The sequence below is a fragment of the Octodon degus genome, unplaced genomic scaffold (genome assembly GCF_000260255.1).
Source record: "Octodon degus isolate 3935 unplaced genomic scaffold, OctDeg1.0 scaffold00048, whole genome shotgun sequence".
Taxonomy (NCBI): Eukaryota; Metazoa; Chordata; class Mammalia; order Rodentia; family Octodontidae; genus Octodon; species Octodon degus.
This window is the reverse complement of record NW_004524624.1, coordinates 3,030,844-3,051,907: the sequence shown is the minus strand read 5'-3', so window position 1 is coordinate 3,051,907 and position 21,064 is coordinate 3,030,844. Positions and strand designations below refer to the sequence as shown.

The 21,064-nt window shown below is 39.8% G+C and overlaps 1 protein-coding gene and 1 pseudogene across 4 annotated transcripts in view; both read right to left on the bottom strand.

The window, feature by feature from the left end:
• The window catches only part of Trpc7 (transient receptor potential cation channel subfamily C member 7), a 195,691-nt gene that overhangs the window by 106,466 nt on the left and 68,161 nt on the right, over positions 1-21,064 (bottom strand). For 2 of the 4 annotated variants that reach the window (XM_004632238.3, XM_004632239.2), the window contains exon 3: positions 16,827-17,009. The exons of the other annotated variants lie outside the window; for them this stretch is intronic. In XM_004632238.3, coding sequence (XP_004632295.1) covers positions 16,827-17,009 — 183 coding nt within the window. The remainder of the gene's footprint in view (positions 1-16,826; positions 17,010-21,064) is intronic. 4 annotated transcript variants of the gene reach the window in all.
• On the bottom strand, positions 7,187-8,270 carry LOC105742339 (annotated as a pseudogene).

Sequence of the window (21,064 nt, the reverse complement as noted above, 5' to 3'; positions counted from 1 at the left end):
GGAAGTTTTGGAGGACAGTGCTTGCACTGGAGGTGTGCTTCCTGAGAAGAGGGGGGTGTTTATTTCACAAGTGGTAGGTGTCAGGTTCTACTTTAATTCTGCACTGGACAGAGACTGTCACTGAAATGGGGCATTCTGGGGTGTCGCGTTGACCAGCGGCGAGGATCTTCTTTGTGGGAAGTTAGGGGTGTATCTTAGTATCAGACATTCCCAGAGATCTTTCTTCATTGGAAGCTACTGGCGGGAAAAGATTCTTGTCTTTTTTGTTTTTCTGTTGTACTTCCAGCATCTACTATAGTGTTCGTAATGCATGGGGTGCTAAAAACAGGTGGCAATGATAACAGAAACTTGAGGCACTTGGTGGTGATCAGGGTTTGTTAGTGGCATTAGGGGAAGGACACAGATTGAGAATCTTTCTTTGGGTATACAGGTGGGCCTTGAGGGCTCTGGTATGATTATAGGATGACGTGCCAAGACAGAAGATTAAGGTTAGAAATGGCTTTCTCTTGAATAACACAGCACAACATGGAATGGGCTATGTCTTGCCTTGTCTGCAAAGCTTTAGTTTCTACCTCCAAATTAGCAACTAGACAAATTCCTTTCCTTAAAAAAGCATTGCTCGTAGGCTCTTACTATCTCTTTGGGGCTCTCCATTTCAGCTGGGACTCAGGTCAACAATTTCTGTCATTGCCAGTTAAGCGGAAGACCCAATGCTATTATGGGCTACTGGACTCTTTTAGAATATTTTGCTGAGTTTACACACCTATAATATTCAAATAACGGAACTTAACAAAAAAAGGTATACAGATGAATGTCTGTATCTGTATACCCTTTTGTATCTGTGTATTTAAAGTGGTTAGGATAGATATATAGTTACATTCTCTTAATGAATAGAATGATTTGTTCTAATGGCGTTTGTAGATAGGATATCAAGTCCGCATCTTGTACAGCAATTAACCACTAAGAAGAATGTATGCAGTGTGTTACTTATTGAAACTGTCCTACCAATTTGATTTGAAAAAAAATGTACTTTTCATATATTAAATGACAGAAAAAGTCTTAATAATACACAGAGTGTCAAAGTACTAATGAAACCAGTTCATCTTGATACTACTTGTGGCACTGAAAACTGTATAGTCCTTTGGAATATAATTTTACAGTGTGTTTCAAGAACTATAACAAATATTTATGTCCTTTGAGCCAGTAACTCCACCCTCAGAAATACAATTTAAGGAAATCACAAAAAAGAAAAGAAAGCTGTATGTATGGAAATGATACTAAAATGTGAACATACTGTCAAAGTGAATATTTAACAACAAAGAATATAAACAATGACACATTAGTCTTCTGCTGATATAAAAGCAATATTTATAGAAAGCATAGAAAATGATTATATTCTAGTACTACATGAATCAAGTCACTAAAAAAATCCCACAACTATTTGTAAATAAGTCTCTGTATATGGGAAAGAAATAGAAAGCTGTAAACAAAGGAAAACAACTAGCATATGGGTGATACGACTGTATGTTATTGCTTTCTTTTTAATTCTTTATTACCATAACATAATATTTGTACACTAAATAAAGTAAGATGAAAACTATAAACTGCAGAGCTCACCTAGGGCAGTGAGTAAACCCCTTAGACATAGAGCGCCAAACTGCAACTCCAAACCCACTTATGTATTAGAGTGCCAGTCCTGCAATTAAATCTGAAAACTGAGGTTTTAGTTTAGAAAACACAACTATTATCTAATTCTTGCCTTCAGGTAGAGCAGTTTGGTTCACATGCCAACAGAGAGGGCTTCACGTTACCATTGCAGCACGTGTGGCATAGATTTGCAACACTGATCTTGGGGGCACCCTTTATGTTATTGGAGTAGCAGTCTTTCCCTGTAGCCTCTTTTCATGGCCTTGCGTGCTGGCCCAACCTCCTCAGCCAGGCATCTTCTCTTCTGCCCTAGGCTCCTTCCTTGTGTTGCTTGCTCCTCCCAGGCTCCTCTTTCCCCACTTATCCACCGCAGGCTATCTACAAGTTCCCAGACTTCATCACATCTTCATGCCTTTCACATTTCCTCTTTCTGGAATGCCTGTATTTTCTCTTTTCATTTTCGCTCCAAATCATCTTTCAACTCTCAACTCAGATGGTGACATTTTCTCCATGGAGCTTTCCCACCCCATTTTGGTCTGAGTTATCATCTGTTAATTTAAATCTTTAAGACAGACATCTTGATGAGCAGGGGCTCATTTTAATTATCTTTATATGCATAGTCTATAGATTTCACCAACAATAGGTGTTATGCCATTAACCCTCTTTCAGGCAAAGCAGTGAGCTGATGGCCTATCAAATGAGTTCTCATGGAGCAGTAAGAGGATTAATTTACATTGCTGATACTTCTGTAATAAGCAGTTTTCATAGAAATGTATTGCTATTATAAGTATGTTAATTAGTAATAACTGAAAAGATAAATTAATTTCTCATTTCTTCAAATGAAATTTAGAGATCAAATTATTAATTTTTTAATTAAATGTCATTTTGTATTCAAATTGTTTTTATGTAAAATGAGGCCATCTGTCTTGATCTAAGAGTCCATGCACTTAGTGAGAGTAGTTAGCATTCGAGAGCAAGACACAAAATGTCTACTCTAGTGTTTCTCATGGGCTATTATCCTGTTCATCTCCTTTAGCTCTGAGAGAGAAACCTGGATGTTAGCTCCATAGCTTTAGGCATGAATTTCACTTTGAACTTGGGATTTGGTTGTATTTTATGAGAATATCTGGAAGAAAGCTCAAGTATGGTACATTCTCTTATTCAGTTATTCACTTATTCAGTAAACATTTCTGAGAGTATGTTTGTCTAGGTCTGATCTACGTTAGAAAGCTCTGATGATAGAGTTTATTGTGTTGAGGGTAATCATAAACAAGTACACAAAAGAAACCAATAGTATTCACTACACCAGAGGATGCAGGAAGAAGAGTGGAGATGAGGGAGAGAATGTGATGGTGACTATGTTCTGAGAGGGTAGTCAGAAGGCCACTCTGAGGACACAACTGTCTGAGTCATGAGTGCAGAAGAGGGTCCAGCCAGCAGAGATCTGAGGGAAATGGATGAGTAATTTCCCTGAGGTGGGAACTCCAGTGGAGTGTTTCAAGGAAATGAGAGGCAGGCTGTGTAGCTGGTCATCAGGGAGCAGAAGGCAAATAATGCATGAAAAGAATTAGAGGAAAAGGAAGCAGCCAGGCCATGCAGCTGCTTGTAGGCAGATCATGGCTAGTGGTGGAACTGTGTAGGCTGTAGGACAAGAAGATGCCTTGCCTGGGCTCCCCCATCAGGAAGACGTTCACAGTCCCTGATGCTGTGGGTGTTACCTGCAGGAACCACTTTATCCAGAAGTCCTGGGCAGTTTTGTCATCTCTTGGGGGCAGCTCATTACTACCTGATACAGGTATATGCACAAAACATCATTCCTAATACCCAAATATGAGGCAATTCCATAGTACTCTTCTGCCTCCTATACAGATCAAGTTGAGATTTGATGTATCTGAAACCATCTTTTGCTAGCTTCTTGTGACCCATCCTGCTTCTCCCTCTTCAATGCAGGATTCTCCTGAGAACATATTTTTAATAAGTCATTTGCACAAAAGGCCTTATGTCAGGCTCTGCTTGTGGCAGAGCCCTTAAGGGCAAGGACTATATCTGGCATATTTATTCTAAACTGAAATGTTTAAACTGAAGTAAAGAATGATCTGTTTGCTTTTAAAATTTGTGTGTGTGTGTGTGTGTGTGTGTGTGTGTGTGTGTTTAGGGGAAAGAATAGGTGTAGGTAGACCAAAGGTAGACTAGTTAGATGCTATTGTATTCTAGGTGGGATATGTCATAACTAGGAATATAAAGGATTACATAAATTTAAACATCCCTATTAATGAAAAATTTTCGTCTGTGATTATCCATACAAAATCCTTTCCTTCAAGAAAATTTGCAAGTGATTTTAAGTAGACAAATGTTAAAAAAGAATAATGCATTATGGTGTCTAGAATATACAAAAGATCAAATGCTCATTAAAACTATGTATAGGAGCAACTTAGTACAGAAATGATATGATGGAAACGTGCAGCTGGTCTTCAGCCTAATGATTTGGAGTTCAAATAATTGAACTCCAAGCTGAGATTTCTCTGGATGCTAAGAGCTCTTTTCTAGTATTACAGACTTAGAAGGAAGGCACTCTAGATTCTCTTATATCAATTTTAAACCACAGTAAGGAATTACAGGTATTTGAAGATGCAGTAAAGCTTCTGGCTTCCCACTGAACATACCATCAATTCATTTGCTCATCAGGGAGGCTGGGCATTACTTGCAAGATATGTACTGTTGTCAGCCTTTAGAGGCCATTATGAATAAAAAGAGGTTCTTCTTTCTTTATTTTCATTTATGTATTTATTGGTAGCAGGAATCAAACTCAGGACCTTGCCCTTGCCAGCCAGGCCCTTGATTTTGTATGTAGGTCAGCCAGGCACTGACCTACATCCTTGGCCCTTGTTCTTCTTTACAAAGCTTAGAATCATTAGAGAGCCTTTGGAAAACAGTACCTGCTGTGCTTCCACCCAGATGAGATGGGGTAGATACTCTGTAGGTGGAGCTGAGGGACTGGTGGTTTTGTTGTTTTACAAAATTAGGAAGTCATGCAATAAAATTTGAGAAACACCAATATAGTGAGATAGCCTGCATCCGTGGGTAAGTATAACCCCTGTCCTCAAGGGCTTGTAGTTAAGGGGCTATGGCTTACATTCTGAAAACTGGAGGATTTCAGCAGTAGATGAATTTGTTCTTCTGCTTCCTCTGATGACATTAGAGATAATCAGGATACATTTTTGGTTGACACAAGTTGAGGGAGGGTGCTATTGCATAGATACCAGGGATGGTGCTGAACACTCTGTAATGTGCAGGACAATCCCCATAGTTAGCAAGGAGTTATCTGGCCCAAATATTAGTTATGTTGAGATTGAGAAATTCCTGTTTAGTTTTAAAGATGATTCTCTATACAAAACCAATATGACAAACAGCTTCTGTTAGCTAATTTATTACACATTTACGAGGTTCTGGGTGTATTGTGTGTGCAAGTAGCCACTGATTATTGTTTATCCCATACTATGATTTGCTTCTATTCTAAGGATAAGAAAACTGACATGAAATTCCTTGTCTGAAGCCACAGATCTAGTAAGCTGATGACTTGGGACTTAAACATGAGCAACCAGACCCCTGGCCACAATACTCACTGCTGCCCAGCGGTTTCTGGTTTTCTTGTCTTGGGTGTTTTTACAGGTAGAAAAAAATTTATAATTTACACACAAATACCTATTTTGATTATTCCTTGATTTCTTAACACTTGCTGTTTGACAGAAAACTTCTCATGCAAAAGGGAACTCTTCTGAGCCAGATGACTAATAGGCATTGATCCCATGGCCACGTAGAGCCAAGGAAGTGCTTATAGGAATCTGCAAAGAAGGTGATTGATACTTTCAACATTAACACTGTTTGGCAGCTCCTTGCATCAAGCAGCGCAGTTTGGGGTAGTGCCTGACCCGCCAGACTGTTTATGCCAACTCCGATCTTCTTAACTTGGAGCATCTGTTAGAATGACACCTCAGCAGGAAAACACAGTTGGAGAGTGTCTGCTCAGAGCATGTGAGTGTCTGACAGGCCCCACAGATGTCCTCTAGAAAGGACTGATATCTTGAGGCCCCCTTTGCTTACTGGCCCTGCCTGTACTTTTTGCAGTCAGAGAAAGTGAAATAGAACAGAGCAGAGATCATTTGCCCTCTCTCCAGTATGCTACTCAAATGAGAGAAAGGACATTATTTGTGTATCTACTTCATGACTCTGTTTGTGAACACATATTTAGCCCAGAGGGTTGGAGCAGTGTCCACTGTGTCTGCCAGGCCCGGAAGGTCAACAGGTTAAGTAACTTGTTTAAAGCCACATGTATAGTATGGCTGTACTAAGCAGTCAGGTTTCTAGCCATAAGAGTATATTGCTGCCTACAAGTTTTATTTTCCATGTAGAAAAAAAAATTGGCTTATGTCTTGACTATAAAATGTGTACAAGATGGTCATTTGGTCAAACTTTTTTTTTTTTTTCAGTACTGGAGATTGAACTCAGGGCCTTGCACTCGCCAGGCAAGTGCTTATTATACTGAGCTATCTCCCTGGCCCTGGTCAAACTTTAGATGGAGTGTTGGTGTCGGTGAAGATTTTCCCTCCAACTGCCCTTTCACACCTTAACAATCTTCTCTGAGGGGAACCTCCCATGGTGCTGTGACCTACAAGCACATTTTGTGTGAATCTAGACTCATATCTATTAACCTTGAGATAAAGGTGACAATAGGTTATTGAAGTTTATGAAGGACACTGGTCTGATTGTTTCTATCCTTTGTGGAAATCTTCCATTTGTATTAAGAATGTGGGCTATTGCCAAAGACTTTACAGTCCCTGGTCTTGTTCCTCTTTCTGCCATATCCAGCAGATTTTTCTTAAGCGTTTATTTTTTAAACTTTTCTTCAGGTTGTCTTCTATCTCAGAAAATGATTCTGCTTCCTATTTACAGAGACAGGTTGAAGCTATCAGTGTGAATTCTCTTATGTTTTCTTCTGTGGTAATCATTAGTGCTACATTCCTAATAGCTGTGTCTTTCTCTCCTGTAAGCAACATGGCAAGATTATACTTCTGTTCCTGCAGCAGAGGGAGTTGGTGGAACAGCTGAGTCTTTACAGTGTAAATAGAAACAGAGTGTGATTTTCAGGTAAAAACCTGTGATTGCTGGAATGGGACTCTCTACATCTGAATTTCCCTCTGGTATGGTGGAAACATTTGACATTATGGCTGTCAAATGTTTGTCAAATGGCTGTCAAATCAGCCTTGGCTCCTGAGTGATGGATGATTCCCAAGATGGGAATAGGATAAATAGCAAACTAATTTTATTTATTTTTTTAGACTCTTTAAATCTCTTTAATTCCTTGGCTAGTTTTAGAGGCTCATTATTTACTCTACAACTGACACATTTCTACTTTCTCATGTTTTCAAGCACCCTCAACGTCTCCTCTGATGAACAATGTTCTCTTTGATACATTACCAAAATGGATCCTATGCTGTAATCACAAAGGACAACGCTGGAAAGTATGAATATGTAAATGATTTTAAGAGATGTTATTTTTCCCTTCTGTTTCCAAATTATTTGTAACAGTTTCTAAAGACATAGTCACAGCTGCCTGAAGCATGTCTTTTTCACTCATGGAATCACCTAGATCATTTCCAAGTTTCCCTGAGCTTGTGGTCGGCCTTTCGTGTGGCTGTGAATCCTGTCCTGCTGGATCTGCCTGCTGTTGCTGTTGCTGCTGCTGCTGCTGCTGCTTTTCAAAGTAGGCTTCTCTTCTCTTCTGCAGCTCTTCAAATGTAAGATTTGGCCCTGATGTCTGTGGAATGTCTTGAGATATATTTCTGGAACTACATTGCATTCTGAGATTAATGGCCCTGCGGAGGTCTGCTTCTTCATTTTCCATGTCAATCTCCTGGCGACCGAGAGCCAAAGCCCTCTGCAAGTCCTCCTCGTCTTCAGCTAATGTTCCCAACCCATCATTTCCTTGTAAGGCTTGTTCCAGGTCTGTTTTAAGGACTCTTCACTTTCAGTTGTGCTAATTCTTCTCCAGTGAGCTTTGCTTGATGCATCCATCGGACCCTGATCATCTGGAGAAGTTGATCAGCTTCACAATCTGGCAGATCACCCTTAACAAAAAGTATAGAATAACCTTCCTGTTATAACTGACCCAAGGAAAGTTCCAGGTATGTATCTGATATTAATTCTGGGCCCGTCAAAAGAAAATTCAAGCTAAACTACAGTTCCCCTAATTTTCTAACTGTAAACCAGTGTTCTTTATAATTGCATGTAAATGATTTTTCATTTATGGGATTGATCCTGAGCCTCTGATATGCTGAGCTATTGAACAGGATCAGTTTCAAACCCTAAACTTTCAAGACATTGCTTATAACTTGAATAGAGAAAAAGCCACTATCACCCATATTTCCAGAAGGATGCTGTAAAAATGTGCGATCGTCTTCACTAGTCACCCCTCCTTCCACCATCCTCATCCTTTCTTCTTCATCCAGCTGGTGGGCAATTGAGGATAGCTCCACAGGGCTGAAGGATTCTCCTTGCAACAGCTTATTCAGGCAGTGTTGGGCACAAAGTGATCCTTCTTGCTTCTCATGGAAGATGGACTCCATGTTTATTTGTCTCTAATTTTATTTTGTTAAAAGTCACTTTAGCTGGTTTGTTTCACAGAACAAAACTTAGCTGATTTGAACTAATATCTTGTTCCTTATACCCAAGAAATACTCTATGTTCATGCTCATTCTTTCTTGCCTTCCTGTCTGTCTTTTCTTATTACTGAGACAAAATAGCTGACACCCAGAGTTAGGTGAGGAAAGGTTTATTTCAGCTCACAGTTTACAGTGAGCAGTTGTAGTTGGCTGGCTCCAAAGCAGGGTGGCGTGCCACAGGGGCATCACAGAGGAAAAGCAGTCCATGGCAAAGCAGTCAGGAGATAGGGAACCAGTGAACGCCAGCAGCATCAGCAGCAACAGCAACAGAAGCAAGCAAGCAAGGAAGCAAGCAAGCAAGCAAGCCTCTTTTTCCCTTTTATCCCATCTAGGCTACAAGCTTTTTGGGTGGCACTGCCCACACCCAGGGTAGAATTGCCAACATCCCTACCCAGAACTGTGTTAAAGCAATCAGAAGACTAATTTAGCACCATGAACTCTTAATCCTAGTATCACATTTTCTAGATCCAGCCAGTTTAGAAAAGCCCCAACTGTTAGTGCTTGAGACTTTAGGGGGATACCTACACTTGATTGAAATCTCACATAGCTTCCTATTGTTCTTTTAAAACTTCTCATCTTTTTGCATAGTCCACAAGGCTTTGAATAGTTTGGCTATCTTTAGAGTCATCTTTCTGTTTTCCTCATTTGGCCATAGTCTTCTTCATAAATGCTGTTTGTTCTTACCACAGAGTCTTTGAGCATGTCCTACAGTCAGAAATGCCCTACTGACTTTGTTAAATTTTGTCATTCTTTAGATGGTTTGTTTCACATAAAACATGAAATTTCACATGATTTTTTTTTTCATTCTTTAGCTGTGACAGCAAGCATGAGCTCTTCAGAGGACATAATTGCTTCCTCTGCCTAGGTCGCGCTTTTAGAAATTCTCATAATTTCATCTGAATCTCTTTTGTAGTACTTATACTTGTGGCATCACAAGGTATTTGTGTGAAGGTTGGATTATTTTTTATCATCCCCATGATAGCTAAGATTATGATGCTTTCAATCACTACCATCAGCCCCAATGATTTGCAAAGCACATCTTTTTTTTTTTAAAAAAAAAACAATTTGTTAATCATTTGTTTATTTAAGTATTTGGTACAAGGTCTTGCTTTGTAGCTTAGACTCATAGTAATCATCCTGTCTTAGCCTTCCCAGTGCTGGAATTATGGGCATGTGCCACCACGGCCTGGTTTCTGTGGCCAGCTTGATGTGGGGCCGACACAATATGTGGTAGTGGGGATCTAACTTGGGTCCTTGTGTTTGCTATACAGGCATCTAGACCACCAAGCTATCTCCCTAGCCCAAAAAGCACACTTTGTAGTTATTCAATAAATGCTTGTTGAATGCAAGAATGAGCACATATAGCAGCGCTGTTCAATTTCGGTAATCACTAGCTACCTGTTGACATTTAAACTGATTAATTAAGAAAATATTGACGAATCAGTTCTATAATCACATTAGCCACTTTTCAAATGCCAATTAGCTTTATAAAGTAAAGCCATATAAATATGCTGAGCTGTAAAAGGCTCAAGTGAACAACTTCTGTGGATAACCCACTACTATTGTGGACTGCTGGACTGTGTTGGATTGTTTTGCTGAATTCACACACCTGTAGTATTTAGATGCCAATGGAATACCCCTCTCTAAACAAAAAAAGAGGTACAAAGGAAGGACCATTTTATATTTGTAAATGCAGAATAGTTAGGATAGATATACAGCTACTTTCTCTTAATTCAATGAGAAGAAAGATTTGTACTAATAGTGTTTGGACAGAATATCCTGTCTGCATCTTGTACTACGGATAACCACTAAGAAGATAACAATGCATGATGTATTAATTATTGAAACTGTCCTATTAATCAGTTTTGAAACTGTCTCATTACTGTTTGTTTCTCAATAACATAAAATAAAATAAATAAAAAACATAAATCTTATCTTCTAATTATTGAAAAGTATTTGGTATAAAAAACAAAAAACAAGTGTCAGTTTAGCCACATGAAGTCCATGGCCACCGTATTGGACAGTAGGAAACAGACACTGCCATCATGATAGCTCATCCTGTTGGACACTCCTGCAGTACAGTCCAGGCACCTGTGCATGATGCATTATTGTCTTCAAGGATCTAATTTTTGGCAAAACTCCTGTTTCTTTCTGCATAATGAAGTAGCAACAGAGAAGCAATCATCCACTTCTCAGTATACTCCCTCGACATGCTTCTCTTACTCAGATCTATGGCTTTTTCCTTTCACCTCTCCATCCCTTGCTTAGCATTTCTTCTTTTACAGATATTTAAAAAATATTTATTTATTTATTTATTTATTTATTTATTTATTTATTTATCTGGTAGAGGGTCTCACTATATAGCTTAGACTTGAACCTGGGTCCTTGTGCTTGCCAGGCAGGTCACCTAGCATTTCTCATGAGTAAAGATTACCCCAGCCAAAACAACCTTTCTGCACTGGGGAGACTTGCTGAGCTGCTGTACAGTAGAGCTGTCCAGTGCTTCCTTTGGTCTCTGTATTGTCCTTTCTTCACTGCTGTATGCCCTGTCTAGACTGAAGTGTGAAGCCTTTGTTCATACTCTTTATCAGTATAGGACCCACCGGAGGGGAGCATGGATCTTAATTTTCTCATTGTCCCCAGTACTCTGCAGAGTCGGTGATGTGCTAGACATTAGTGCATATGTGATAAATGAGTAGTAAATGAATGACAACCATAGGGAACATTAATTCCTTAAAACAATTGCATGAAGAAAATGGGAACTGCTTTCCTGAGAGAGGAATAGTGAGGCTGCACCAAGACCTTTGGGCTCTTGTCTCCACTCCCATGCTGTTCTCCTGGGTTTTTATTTCATGCACAACTACCTTTAGGAGGTGTCAGTAAGCCAGGGATCTTGGTAGAGCCAGGAAAAGGTACCTACAAAGTTTCAGGGTCTGGAAGCCTCTACATAAGTGGAACTACTTTTCTTCCTGTTCCTGCTCTGCTGTGCTCCTTCTCCTTTTCTCTGTCTCTGTCTCTATCTCTGTCTCTGTGGTACTGGGAATGAAACCCAGGGCCCTTGCTCTGAACTACTTCTCCAGCCCTTTTTTACTTTTTTGAGAGAGCATCTAACTAAATCACTGAGTTGCCCAGGCTGTCTATGAATTTGAAGTCCTTCCATCTCAGTATCCCACAGTGCTGGAGTTACAGACATGTACCACCATGCCTGGTTTGGAGCAATTTCTTTTTTTTTTTTTCTTTTTTTTTTAAAAAAAAAATTTTTTTTTTACATTTATTTATTGTGTGTGTGTGTGTGTGTGTGTGTGTGTGTGTGGCCAACTCAGCCCACCAGGGGGCGCGGCTGGCTGGCATGTGGTGCTGGGGGATCGAACCGTGGTCCCTGTGCTTTGCTAAGCTTAGTTTGTTCCAAGTAGGTGCTTTAGACCACTGAGCCATCTCTCCAGCCCTGGAGCAATTTCTTGAGGAGAGTAGGGGTATCATAATTGTAAGGAAGGGTGGCTAGCATCATGGCCAAGGTCCCTCAAGTCATGCTGCATCCCAAGATGCCTGAAATTGGGGTCATCTAGAAGTGTGAAAGAAGTCAGAGCTGTGGACTGGACTTTCTTCACCTAGTGAAGTATTTAAGGGGCAGCTTTTACTGTGCTGAGGTTCCTGCTACTGCAGTCAGGACACTTTCCTCACCTTACTCACTAGACATAGCTTGTTCGGGGAAAGACTGTTTCTTAGTCTCCTTGGCTTTTCTATCAGGTTGAACTCAGTGTTTGTGGAGCTCATTTATAGTGGCCAAAAAGAATTTTTCAGAGGAAGATCCAATAGGCATATGTATCAACTCCCCATAATAAATGTGTGTAATATGTATCCCAAACATGCTAATAAATCATTTAAAAATAAATTAGTAAATGATTTGTTAAATAGAAGCAATCATCCTTGGTGATACTACCATACCACCTTATAGCCAACATGTTTTCAGTATGAGAATAATATAATTTTACAAATAGTATTCATGTATTCTCTTTCTCCCTCCCAGTAACAATCGTTTATTTAGTTATGGCCAAAGAAACTTCATCCTTTTGTAGGTGGAGTTAAGGCTTCTGTCCTGGAGGACAGGATGTTCTGGGTGTCCTTGCCCTACTTGACTTTGGAAACTGAGCCTACAGACTGATGCCCAAGAACTTGTCTTGGTTAATAAGAGATTCATCTGATCCTCATTAAGTAGACTGGAGGAGTTAATCATAAAGAGATGACCTGGGAAAAGAGGGAAAATACCATTTCTGTAAGTTCAGAGATGATGCAGTAAAGAGGAGAGGAAGGAGTGATTGCATCTTCCTTTACAGCATCAAGAGCTGTGTCCGCATGTGCTACCCACAGGATTCCCTCTAGGGGTATATCCTGGGGCCAGCTTGGCCTAATTTGGTACCAGGCTTTTGGAGTCCTCTCCTATCCACAGTTGGTAGGGTTGGGAATCTTGTAAGTATTTATTTAGAGCCAAAGCATAGTGAGAGAAGAGGGCCTTTGAGAAATATATCTAGACATGATCCCTGGGAACAGAGCAGCAAGAGATGGGGAAGACAGGAAGCTGTCTATTATCAGTACTGGTCCTGGAGGAGGAATGGGGGAAGGGAGAGGAGGAGAGGGCAGAAGAGGAAAGGAAGGCAGAGTTGGGCAGGGGAGGGGAGTGGAAGGAAGTGGAGGGGAGGAGAGCAGAGGGGAGGGGAGGGAAGGGGAGAGGAGGGAAAGGAAGGGAAAAGAGATCTCATGTATGGGATGAAAGTAGAATGACTAATGAGGTTTAGTGCAGCTCAGGAAGCAGAGCTATCCCTTTTCTTAAATCATAAAATAAATTTGGCTTCTGAAGAGACTGAAAGAGGTCTGAATGAACTGAGGTGCGGAAATGTTCTAAAATAATATGGTCTTTGATTTCATGCCATTGTAATGTGTGTATTAATAGTGTCACATGTATACCTATGGGCAAAGGATATATATATTTTTGATACTGGGAATTGAATTCAGGACCTTGCCCTTGTCAGGGAGGTGTTGTGCCACTGAGCTACATCCCTAGTTCTAGGCTAAGGATATTTGAGAGATGTGTACTCTGTCCCATTTGAGTCTCATCATAAACTTATGAAGTTGGCATATTATCTTACTTTTACCAATGAAGAAAGTGAAGCAGAGAGGCTAAATAACTCCATTAGTAAGAGTTTACACCCAGAATTGACCTTAGGGTGTGAGTTGACCTTAACATATAATAAACTATATTATTCTCTTAGCCACATCTCCACCGCTGCCTCTTGAACAGCATGACTATTATTTCAGGTGATGCATCCACCTGGGTTTGGGGGCGACTGAGTTACCCGCTTAGCGCAGAAGTCATGGATGACAACCAGATCTTCACAAGGCATGTGATCTTTTGGGGAGAAATGTTGGGCTCTATGATGTCCTTTTCCAGCTGGACATTTCTAGCATTCTCTGGGGGAATATAACAAAGGACAGGATAGGCAGCATCTCTGAGGGTACCCAGCCTCTGAGTAGAGAGTTGTCATTGAATAGAGCAGTGATGCTTCCTCTTGGAGATGTAGAAGACTGTATAACTATCAGGACATTTCTTCTTTTAGTATCTGGACGCTCATAAAAAAATCTCTGTGGCACAAAAGCTCATATAGCCATTTTGTAGATGGAAAACAAGTTTCAGAGAGCCTCAGTGATTGGCCCACATGGTTAGTGCATGAGTCCACCTAGAATCCTAGTCTCCTGACCCCCACTGGAGGGTGCTGCCCTATTTACACAGCATCCTTTTGTGCCACTGTGGCCACTGGTCTTCATCTAATTGGGTCTAACATTGTGACTGAGCTAAGCAGTGGAGCAGGCTTCAGGGAGTGGCCTGAGGCAAGAGCAGGCATTTCAATGAAAAGCATGATCCAGGTGCAGTACTAGTCACCTCCTTCACATCCAGGCACTTTGCCATAAGAGGTGACTTGCTGTGAAAATTTCCTAAGACTGATCTGTGGATAACTAGTCTCACCTGAGCTTTAGAGTTCTGCGGGTCAACAAGACATACTTTACTTTAGTGTGTTGTTGCATAGTAAGGGCTCTATCATATCTTTAAGGAAAGAAATTTATTTGATTATGTTTAATTTACATTTCCAAATCTATTTGAAGTCAAAAGCTTTTCCCTTTTCTTTTTTTTTTTTTTTTAAGGCAACCTAATTGGCAGCCATGGAATGTCAAGAACAAATAATTTGCTTTGATCATTGAAGTAATGGGTAGAATTGGCATCGCTTTGAATTTTTTTTATTGTATATCCAATGTGTATGTATGTATGTATGTATGTATGTATCTATCTATCTATCTATCTATCTATCTCATCTATCTATCTTAGATATAAGAGGCAATGCATTTGTAAATAGGCTTTGGTGCTACTCATTTTGAAATAAAAATACCCCGAGTTATTGTTTCCATTCAAGAATGTTAAAGTTCATAAAAATGGAAGTCCATTATATTAAAAACCTTTTTAAAAATTAGATTTTTGTGCCAGTAATTTATGATAGAGTAATGTCAAGGAAAGCCAAGAGTATCTGCTGTTGCTCGATGGCATGCGTGGTTTGAAAGGATTCATTCTCTGGAGGTCTTGGAAATGAGTAAGGCTGGCATTTTATGTAGGTTGTTTGTCATCTTCCTGCCTATGGGTGACACCAGACATTTGACATTCATGATGGATATTTCCTGAGACCTTTATGACTCCTCTAATTGGAAAATACCACTGGAGCAAATAATTTCCCTCATGAAACCTTTTTATTCTGACCCAAGCTGTCATGTTCATGGAGGGCTTCTCTTTTTCATCGTATTCATTATGAAGGCCAATTTGTACTTGGTAACTGACAGTGAGAGGGCCCATGCAGCTGTGAGGCCACACTTCTGGCCTTCCTGAGTAACTCTGTCATCAGGGACCGTTTTTCTGGGAGATTTGAATTTATGTTTCAGAAAAATGGTTTAGGTCTACATAACATGGACTCTTAAGAATTGCACATGAATAGTTAAAAGTGACTGTAAATTTGCAGTTGCCAAGCATCTCTTATTCTCTTGATTTTTAAATATATCTTCACCTTCCTTCTGTGCTAAGAGGCAAGAAGATACTCTGCCTTGGAGAAGAAAAAATGTGTAATTCTGGAAATGTAAGCTCATTTTCACCAAAGCAAGACAGCCTGCATAGCAGGACTAGTTTGAACCTGAACTCATGAGTGGATGTGTCATTAATTACAAGAAGTAATTGTGCTTGCTTTGGGAAAATAAACAAATAAACTTCTGTGAGATCTGGAGCTAAGCTAAAATTTGAGTTTCCCTGAGTTAAGAAATATCAGCACACTTAAAGCTGAAATATAATTTTCCCCAACACGCTTAAGAACTCTACACTTTCCACTATGTATTTCAAGGCCACCTGGTTCAAGTTTTATCAGTTTTACTTTTGGGACACAGAGGCTTAGAAAATGAAATCTTTTTTTAAAAAGTATTTTTGATTATTATTGAATTAAAAGAACAGGAAAATTTTATCAAACTTGGAAGATCTCCCTAGTTGAATTGCACAGATAGATGTCACTAGTTGAAGGCAGGCTGACCTCACACAAATTAAAATTTTCAGAGAAGAAGGGAAAGGCCCAGAAGGCATTGAAATACCACTTAGTGTTGACCATGTGAAATAGCTCTGGGGAAGTGAAGTCATACGAAATGGCTTGTTGCTCTGTGTGTGTGTGCAAGTGTGTTGGCATTTCAATGCAGGGATGTTTGGAGTGCTCCACTTTCACAGGTGAATTATATTATCTAACGGAAAGCATTCTAAAGAATGCAGAGTATGTTCAGAGTGCAAACATAGTAGGCTTTTGCTATTGCGGGTGTGAGTGAGGGCCACTGAGTGTGCTATCTGCGCTATCTGCTGAGATGTGGAAAGCTTACTCAGAGAAAGACTACTTGAGCTTCCTATTATGGGCCTTCATATGACTTTGGAGTAGCATTTTTCTGAGCCTCCATGGACCATGGGTCCTACAAGCCCTTACAAGACTGTTTGCCACAGAGCTAGTCCCCAGTTATAAGGAGAAAGTTCAGTTAGTACCACTGAAAGACCTGAATTACAAGCTTCTCTTAGAATTGTCTTGCTAGCTGAAGGAAGCCCACACTATAACATTGTCCTTCTAGTCATTTGGAGGCAGAAAATACCCCTTTTCTGTTCTCTAGGCTCATGACCTATTGAGGGAGCAACTCATGATTCCTCTTTCTGGGGGCCTGGGGGTTGAGATGAGAAGGGGTGGTGAGATTTGAGTAGCCCTGCCAAACTAGTAGTTAGTTCCCTGTCTAGAGAGAATTTGGGTGTCATCACAGTCACCTTGTGAGAATGTGAAATATTCATGTGTACAGTTAGGCCAGAGGCCCTTTGAGTGAGGCAGAAAGACCAGAAAAAGTGGGAAAGCTTACCTTCTTGACTTCGTATTTAATGGCGAGCTTGATTCGGCTTAGACTTGGACGGTGGTGGTCAGACCAGACTTGAAAGTTCACATCACCATTTAAAATCGCTTCTACTTCTTCTGTGTCTCGGCACAGGTCCAGCACGCCCACCACAAAATCCTTGCATTGCATAGATAACTTTCTGTAATCATTCTAACAGAATAAAGAGAAATCAGGAGATTGTTGCACCAAGCCTAAAGATCAGTTTGCCTAGCACAGCAGTGTTGATCAATAACTGTCCATCAAATGTGAGCTTATGGAGCCTTGGAACCAAGGGGATGTGCTAGATTCAACAGGTAGGACATTTCTATTTAAACATCACATAGAATGCATCCTCTCTAAGCTAGCATTTGTCAAAGTACATGGTAGATTTGTAGATGCCTAGGCAGTAGGGTGGAGGGGGCCAAGAAATCTGTTTTTTTTTTCCCCTTCAGTACCAGAGGTCAAACTCTGGACCTTGTGCTTACCAGGCAGGTACTTATGCTGCTGAGCTATCTCCCCAGCCCTAGCAATCCGTTTTGTTTTTAAGTCTGTTTTCAAAGTGATTTTAGTGCATGTCCACAGGCCATCCCAGGTTATTTCAAAGTAGTTCCCCATGCTCAAATCTGAGTAGTTGTAAGGGAAGAATAATAAGGACATGGACTTTTAAGAAGGTGGACATAATGCTTCCCTCACGTAGCACCAACCTATAATAGTGGTGGTAAGATATGGTCAAAGGCTAACAGTGAAAAAAATTTACACAAGTATGCTTTTTAAATAATGTGTCGAAAAATTGGCTTGTAAAATATAAAAATATAAATCAAATGTAATTTACATTTAACAGCATTCTTTCTCACTACAAATCCATGCATGGCAAATTGTAGCACTTTAAATTACCTGTCTATTGAATAAACATCTTTTGTTTTTGACCTTTATGTTCTTTAATTTTTTTTAATCAATTGCTCTTGCCTTTCATTCTTCCTTTCCTCAAGTATATTTTTTGAGTATCACTGAAAAGCTTACTTTTTTCCTATTGATCTGCCAACTTCTCTCTCCTCCAAGACAGATTGCTCAGATTTCAAATAATGCCCCAATATGCTGAGAAAAGAACATTTCATGTCAACCTCATACTACTATTCCCCTCAAATATTTACCCCTAGAGGCTTCCTTGTTAGTTTCTTAGTTGAAACAAGTCTATTCTGAAACTACATAAGAGCCAAGTGTCATCTTCAGTGTTAATCTGTGTCAACAGCCCCTATACACATAAATTGTAGTTGGCACACAACAGTGCAGTTTTGTTTTTCCAGAACTTAAATTCCTCAGAAAATAGTGAGATCCTGGTAAAGTACAGAAGCTCAGCTATATTTCTGCATTAATGGTTCTTGTCTCCTTTCAAGACTGCTATATCAAAATGTCACTTTGTATTAGAGAGAGATGTAAGTAAATGCTTGTTTACTAAGGAAAGGAAAGGGATCAAGAAAGTACTTTCTGACAAGATTGGCTGCTCTTCATTTTTGTATGTAATTTACATAAAAGAAGGGGGTTTTAGAAATTTTAAGCAGAAAAATAATTGCTCAGCCAAGGGAGGTGTCATAGAGAAAAATTCAGGTAGGATACTTGAAGCGTTCTTGGTTTTAGCACCTTGTATAGGGTTGTATAGTGACATAAAGAACTGTATTCTGTGTTTCTTCACCCCTAATACTCACCTGTCTACCATTTATTATTCATTGGAGAGGTACTGCTGTGTACCAGACAATTAAAAGCAGTGAATAACAGAAATGTCGTCTCTGAGTAGCATTGGGTTGAGGGAGTCTGGGATCTGCTCTTAGAATTGCTATGGCAACAAAACTAGTAAAACCTGCTTAGAGTTGTCCTGGATAAAATACTCTACAAAGACCTGATGAGCTATAGGTGAGAAGCCCAGCATACACTGGGCTCAGCCAAATGGACAAGGTTGGTCAACCTGTGACATTCAGCCACTCAATTCTGGCAACACCTTTGCCACAATTCATATTCTCTGGTTCTCCAACCCCCCCAAAATCAACTTCATTTTCCCTTTCTTAGAATGAGAAATTATTTTTGCTTGTTCCTAGTAAAATAGATTCTGTTGGCTACAGTCAACCTCAGCTCTTGGTAGAAACTTTTGTCTTGAGAGCTAAATACATGGATACATACAGAAAGTGCAAAGGGCTTGACCTAGTTCTTGGGCGTCCATGCTAGGAACGAGTCAGGTTGTGCTGACCAGAGCCTGCACATACCTGGCTTCAGCACTTTGGAACAGAAAGTGCTACTTCATTTAGAGACTCTTAATTAGCCTACCATCAAAAAGGAAGCACCAGAACATTCAAAAGATGTAGTTTGCTTCTTCCCTTTGTATTAGACACTTATGCTGGAAGGCAATAAGCTTTCTGGTGTCTGTAGAAGGCTGGAGGGAACAGACAGAACCCAAGCGTACCAGGGAGAAAAAAATGTGAGCATGATGGAGATACAGAGAACTACAGTTGAACACCTCTGGAGAACTACGATGATTATGCTTTATTGGGTCAACCCTGAGCTCAGTGAGCCTTCCAAGATATATTCCACATTCTAGTTAGAGGTAGATGAGACACAAAAACTGAAACTTTTCATCCAGTGATTCCCGTCTTAGTTATCTTCCCCAGTGAGTTAAAGATATATTACAGTGATACACACATTGCTGTGTTTATGGCAGCATGGCCCATAATAGCTAAGCTTAAAAATGTCCCATTTGTTCATTAGCAGATGAATAGATAAAGAAAATGTGGTACTTATGTACAATGGAGTATTAATTTGCCATTAGGAAGGATAAACTTGAGTCATTTGTAGGAAAATTAATATATCTCTGTAGCAGGATTCTCCCAGAGGGAGATGGGACACCCAGATTTTTTTTTTTAACATAAGCATAAGTATCTTGTGGGTGGTTTTCTAGGAGAAATGCAAAGTATAAAAGAATTAAAGGGCAAAATAAAAGACAGATATAAAGAAACACAGAGAGAAGTTTTGTGAAAGTGCAGGGAACTAGGAAATAGCCAATTACTTGTGCTGGCAAAGGGCTCAGTGAATTAATACTCCAAAGGTTAAGCCCTGATCATGGCAGAGTTTTACTTTTTCTATAAGTTTTGTGTCTTTGTCTCTTTCATGATAATGTACTAACACTGCAGCCAAGTTGTACTGGAGACACACATGTGTTTCTAGAAGCTAATTGTGCCATGTCGCCTGCCTGATGCTGAGAAGGATGCCACCTCTACGGAATTCCTTCAGGAGGGCGCTGGCCACACTGCTCTGGGGATGGTCCTGCCATACTTCAAGAGCATAACATTAGGTGAAACCTAAGCATAAGCATAAGTATCTTGTGGGTTGTCATCTAAGAGAATGCAAAGTATAAAAGAATTAAAGGGCAAAATAAAAGACAGATATAAGGAAACAGAGAGAGAAGTTTTGCAAAAGTGCTGGGAACTAGGATATGGGAGAAGGGGATAAAAAAGAATTTAACCTCCTCTTTGTTTAGTCCACGATCTCTGGAGCTGCCTCATCTAGTAATCCTTTGATTCTGTCTGGCCTACAAACCACTGACCATGACTCCTTTTTTTTTTTTCCCCAGCTTTAAAGATATCTTTACATTTATTTTTCCAACCAATTTAAATTACCTCCGGGGCTGGAGAGATGGCTCAGTGGTCTAAAGCACCTACTTGGAACAAGCTTGCCAAAGCACATTCTCTTAGATGACAACCCACAGCCCCCTGGTGGGCTGAGCTGGCCACACACACAATAAATAAATATATAAATAAATAATTATATAAAAAAAATAAAATAAATTACCTCCCTGTAATCCAAGTAAACAAAAAGCATTTGGGCTTTTAGAGGGTAGCATACCTGAAAGTTAACACACACAAGCATAGTATCCTAAGTCATGCGTAACCTTGAATATGAAATTTTTGCGTTTTTATTTGCAAGTTTTCTATAAGCTTTGTGCTTAATACTTTTTACCCTCTAATGTTTTAAGTGAGTTGGTTATGTTTCAATAGAACAGTATCTCCTTCATACTTTAAGCTATTTTTCCCCTAATTTTATTGAGAAACAAATAGCAATGAGACAGTTTCAAACCAAATTGGTAGGACAGCTTCAATAATTAACACATTGCATACATTCTTCCTAGTGGTTAATTGCTGTACAAGATGTGGACATGATATCCTATTTACAAACACCATTAG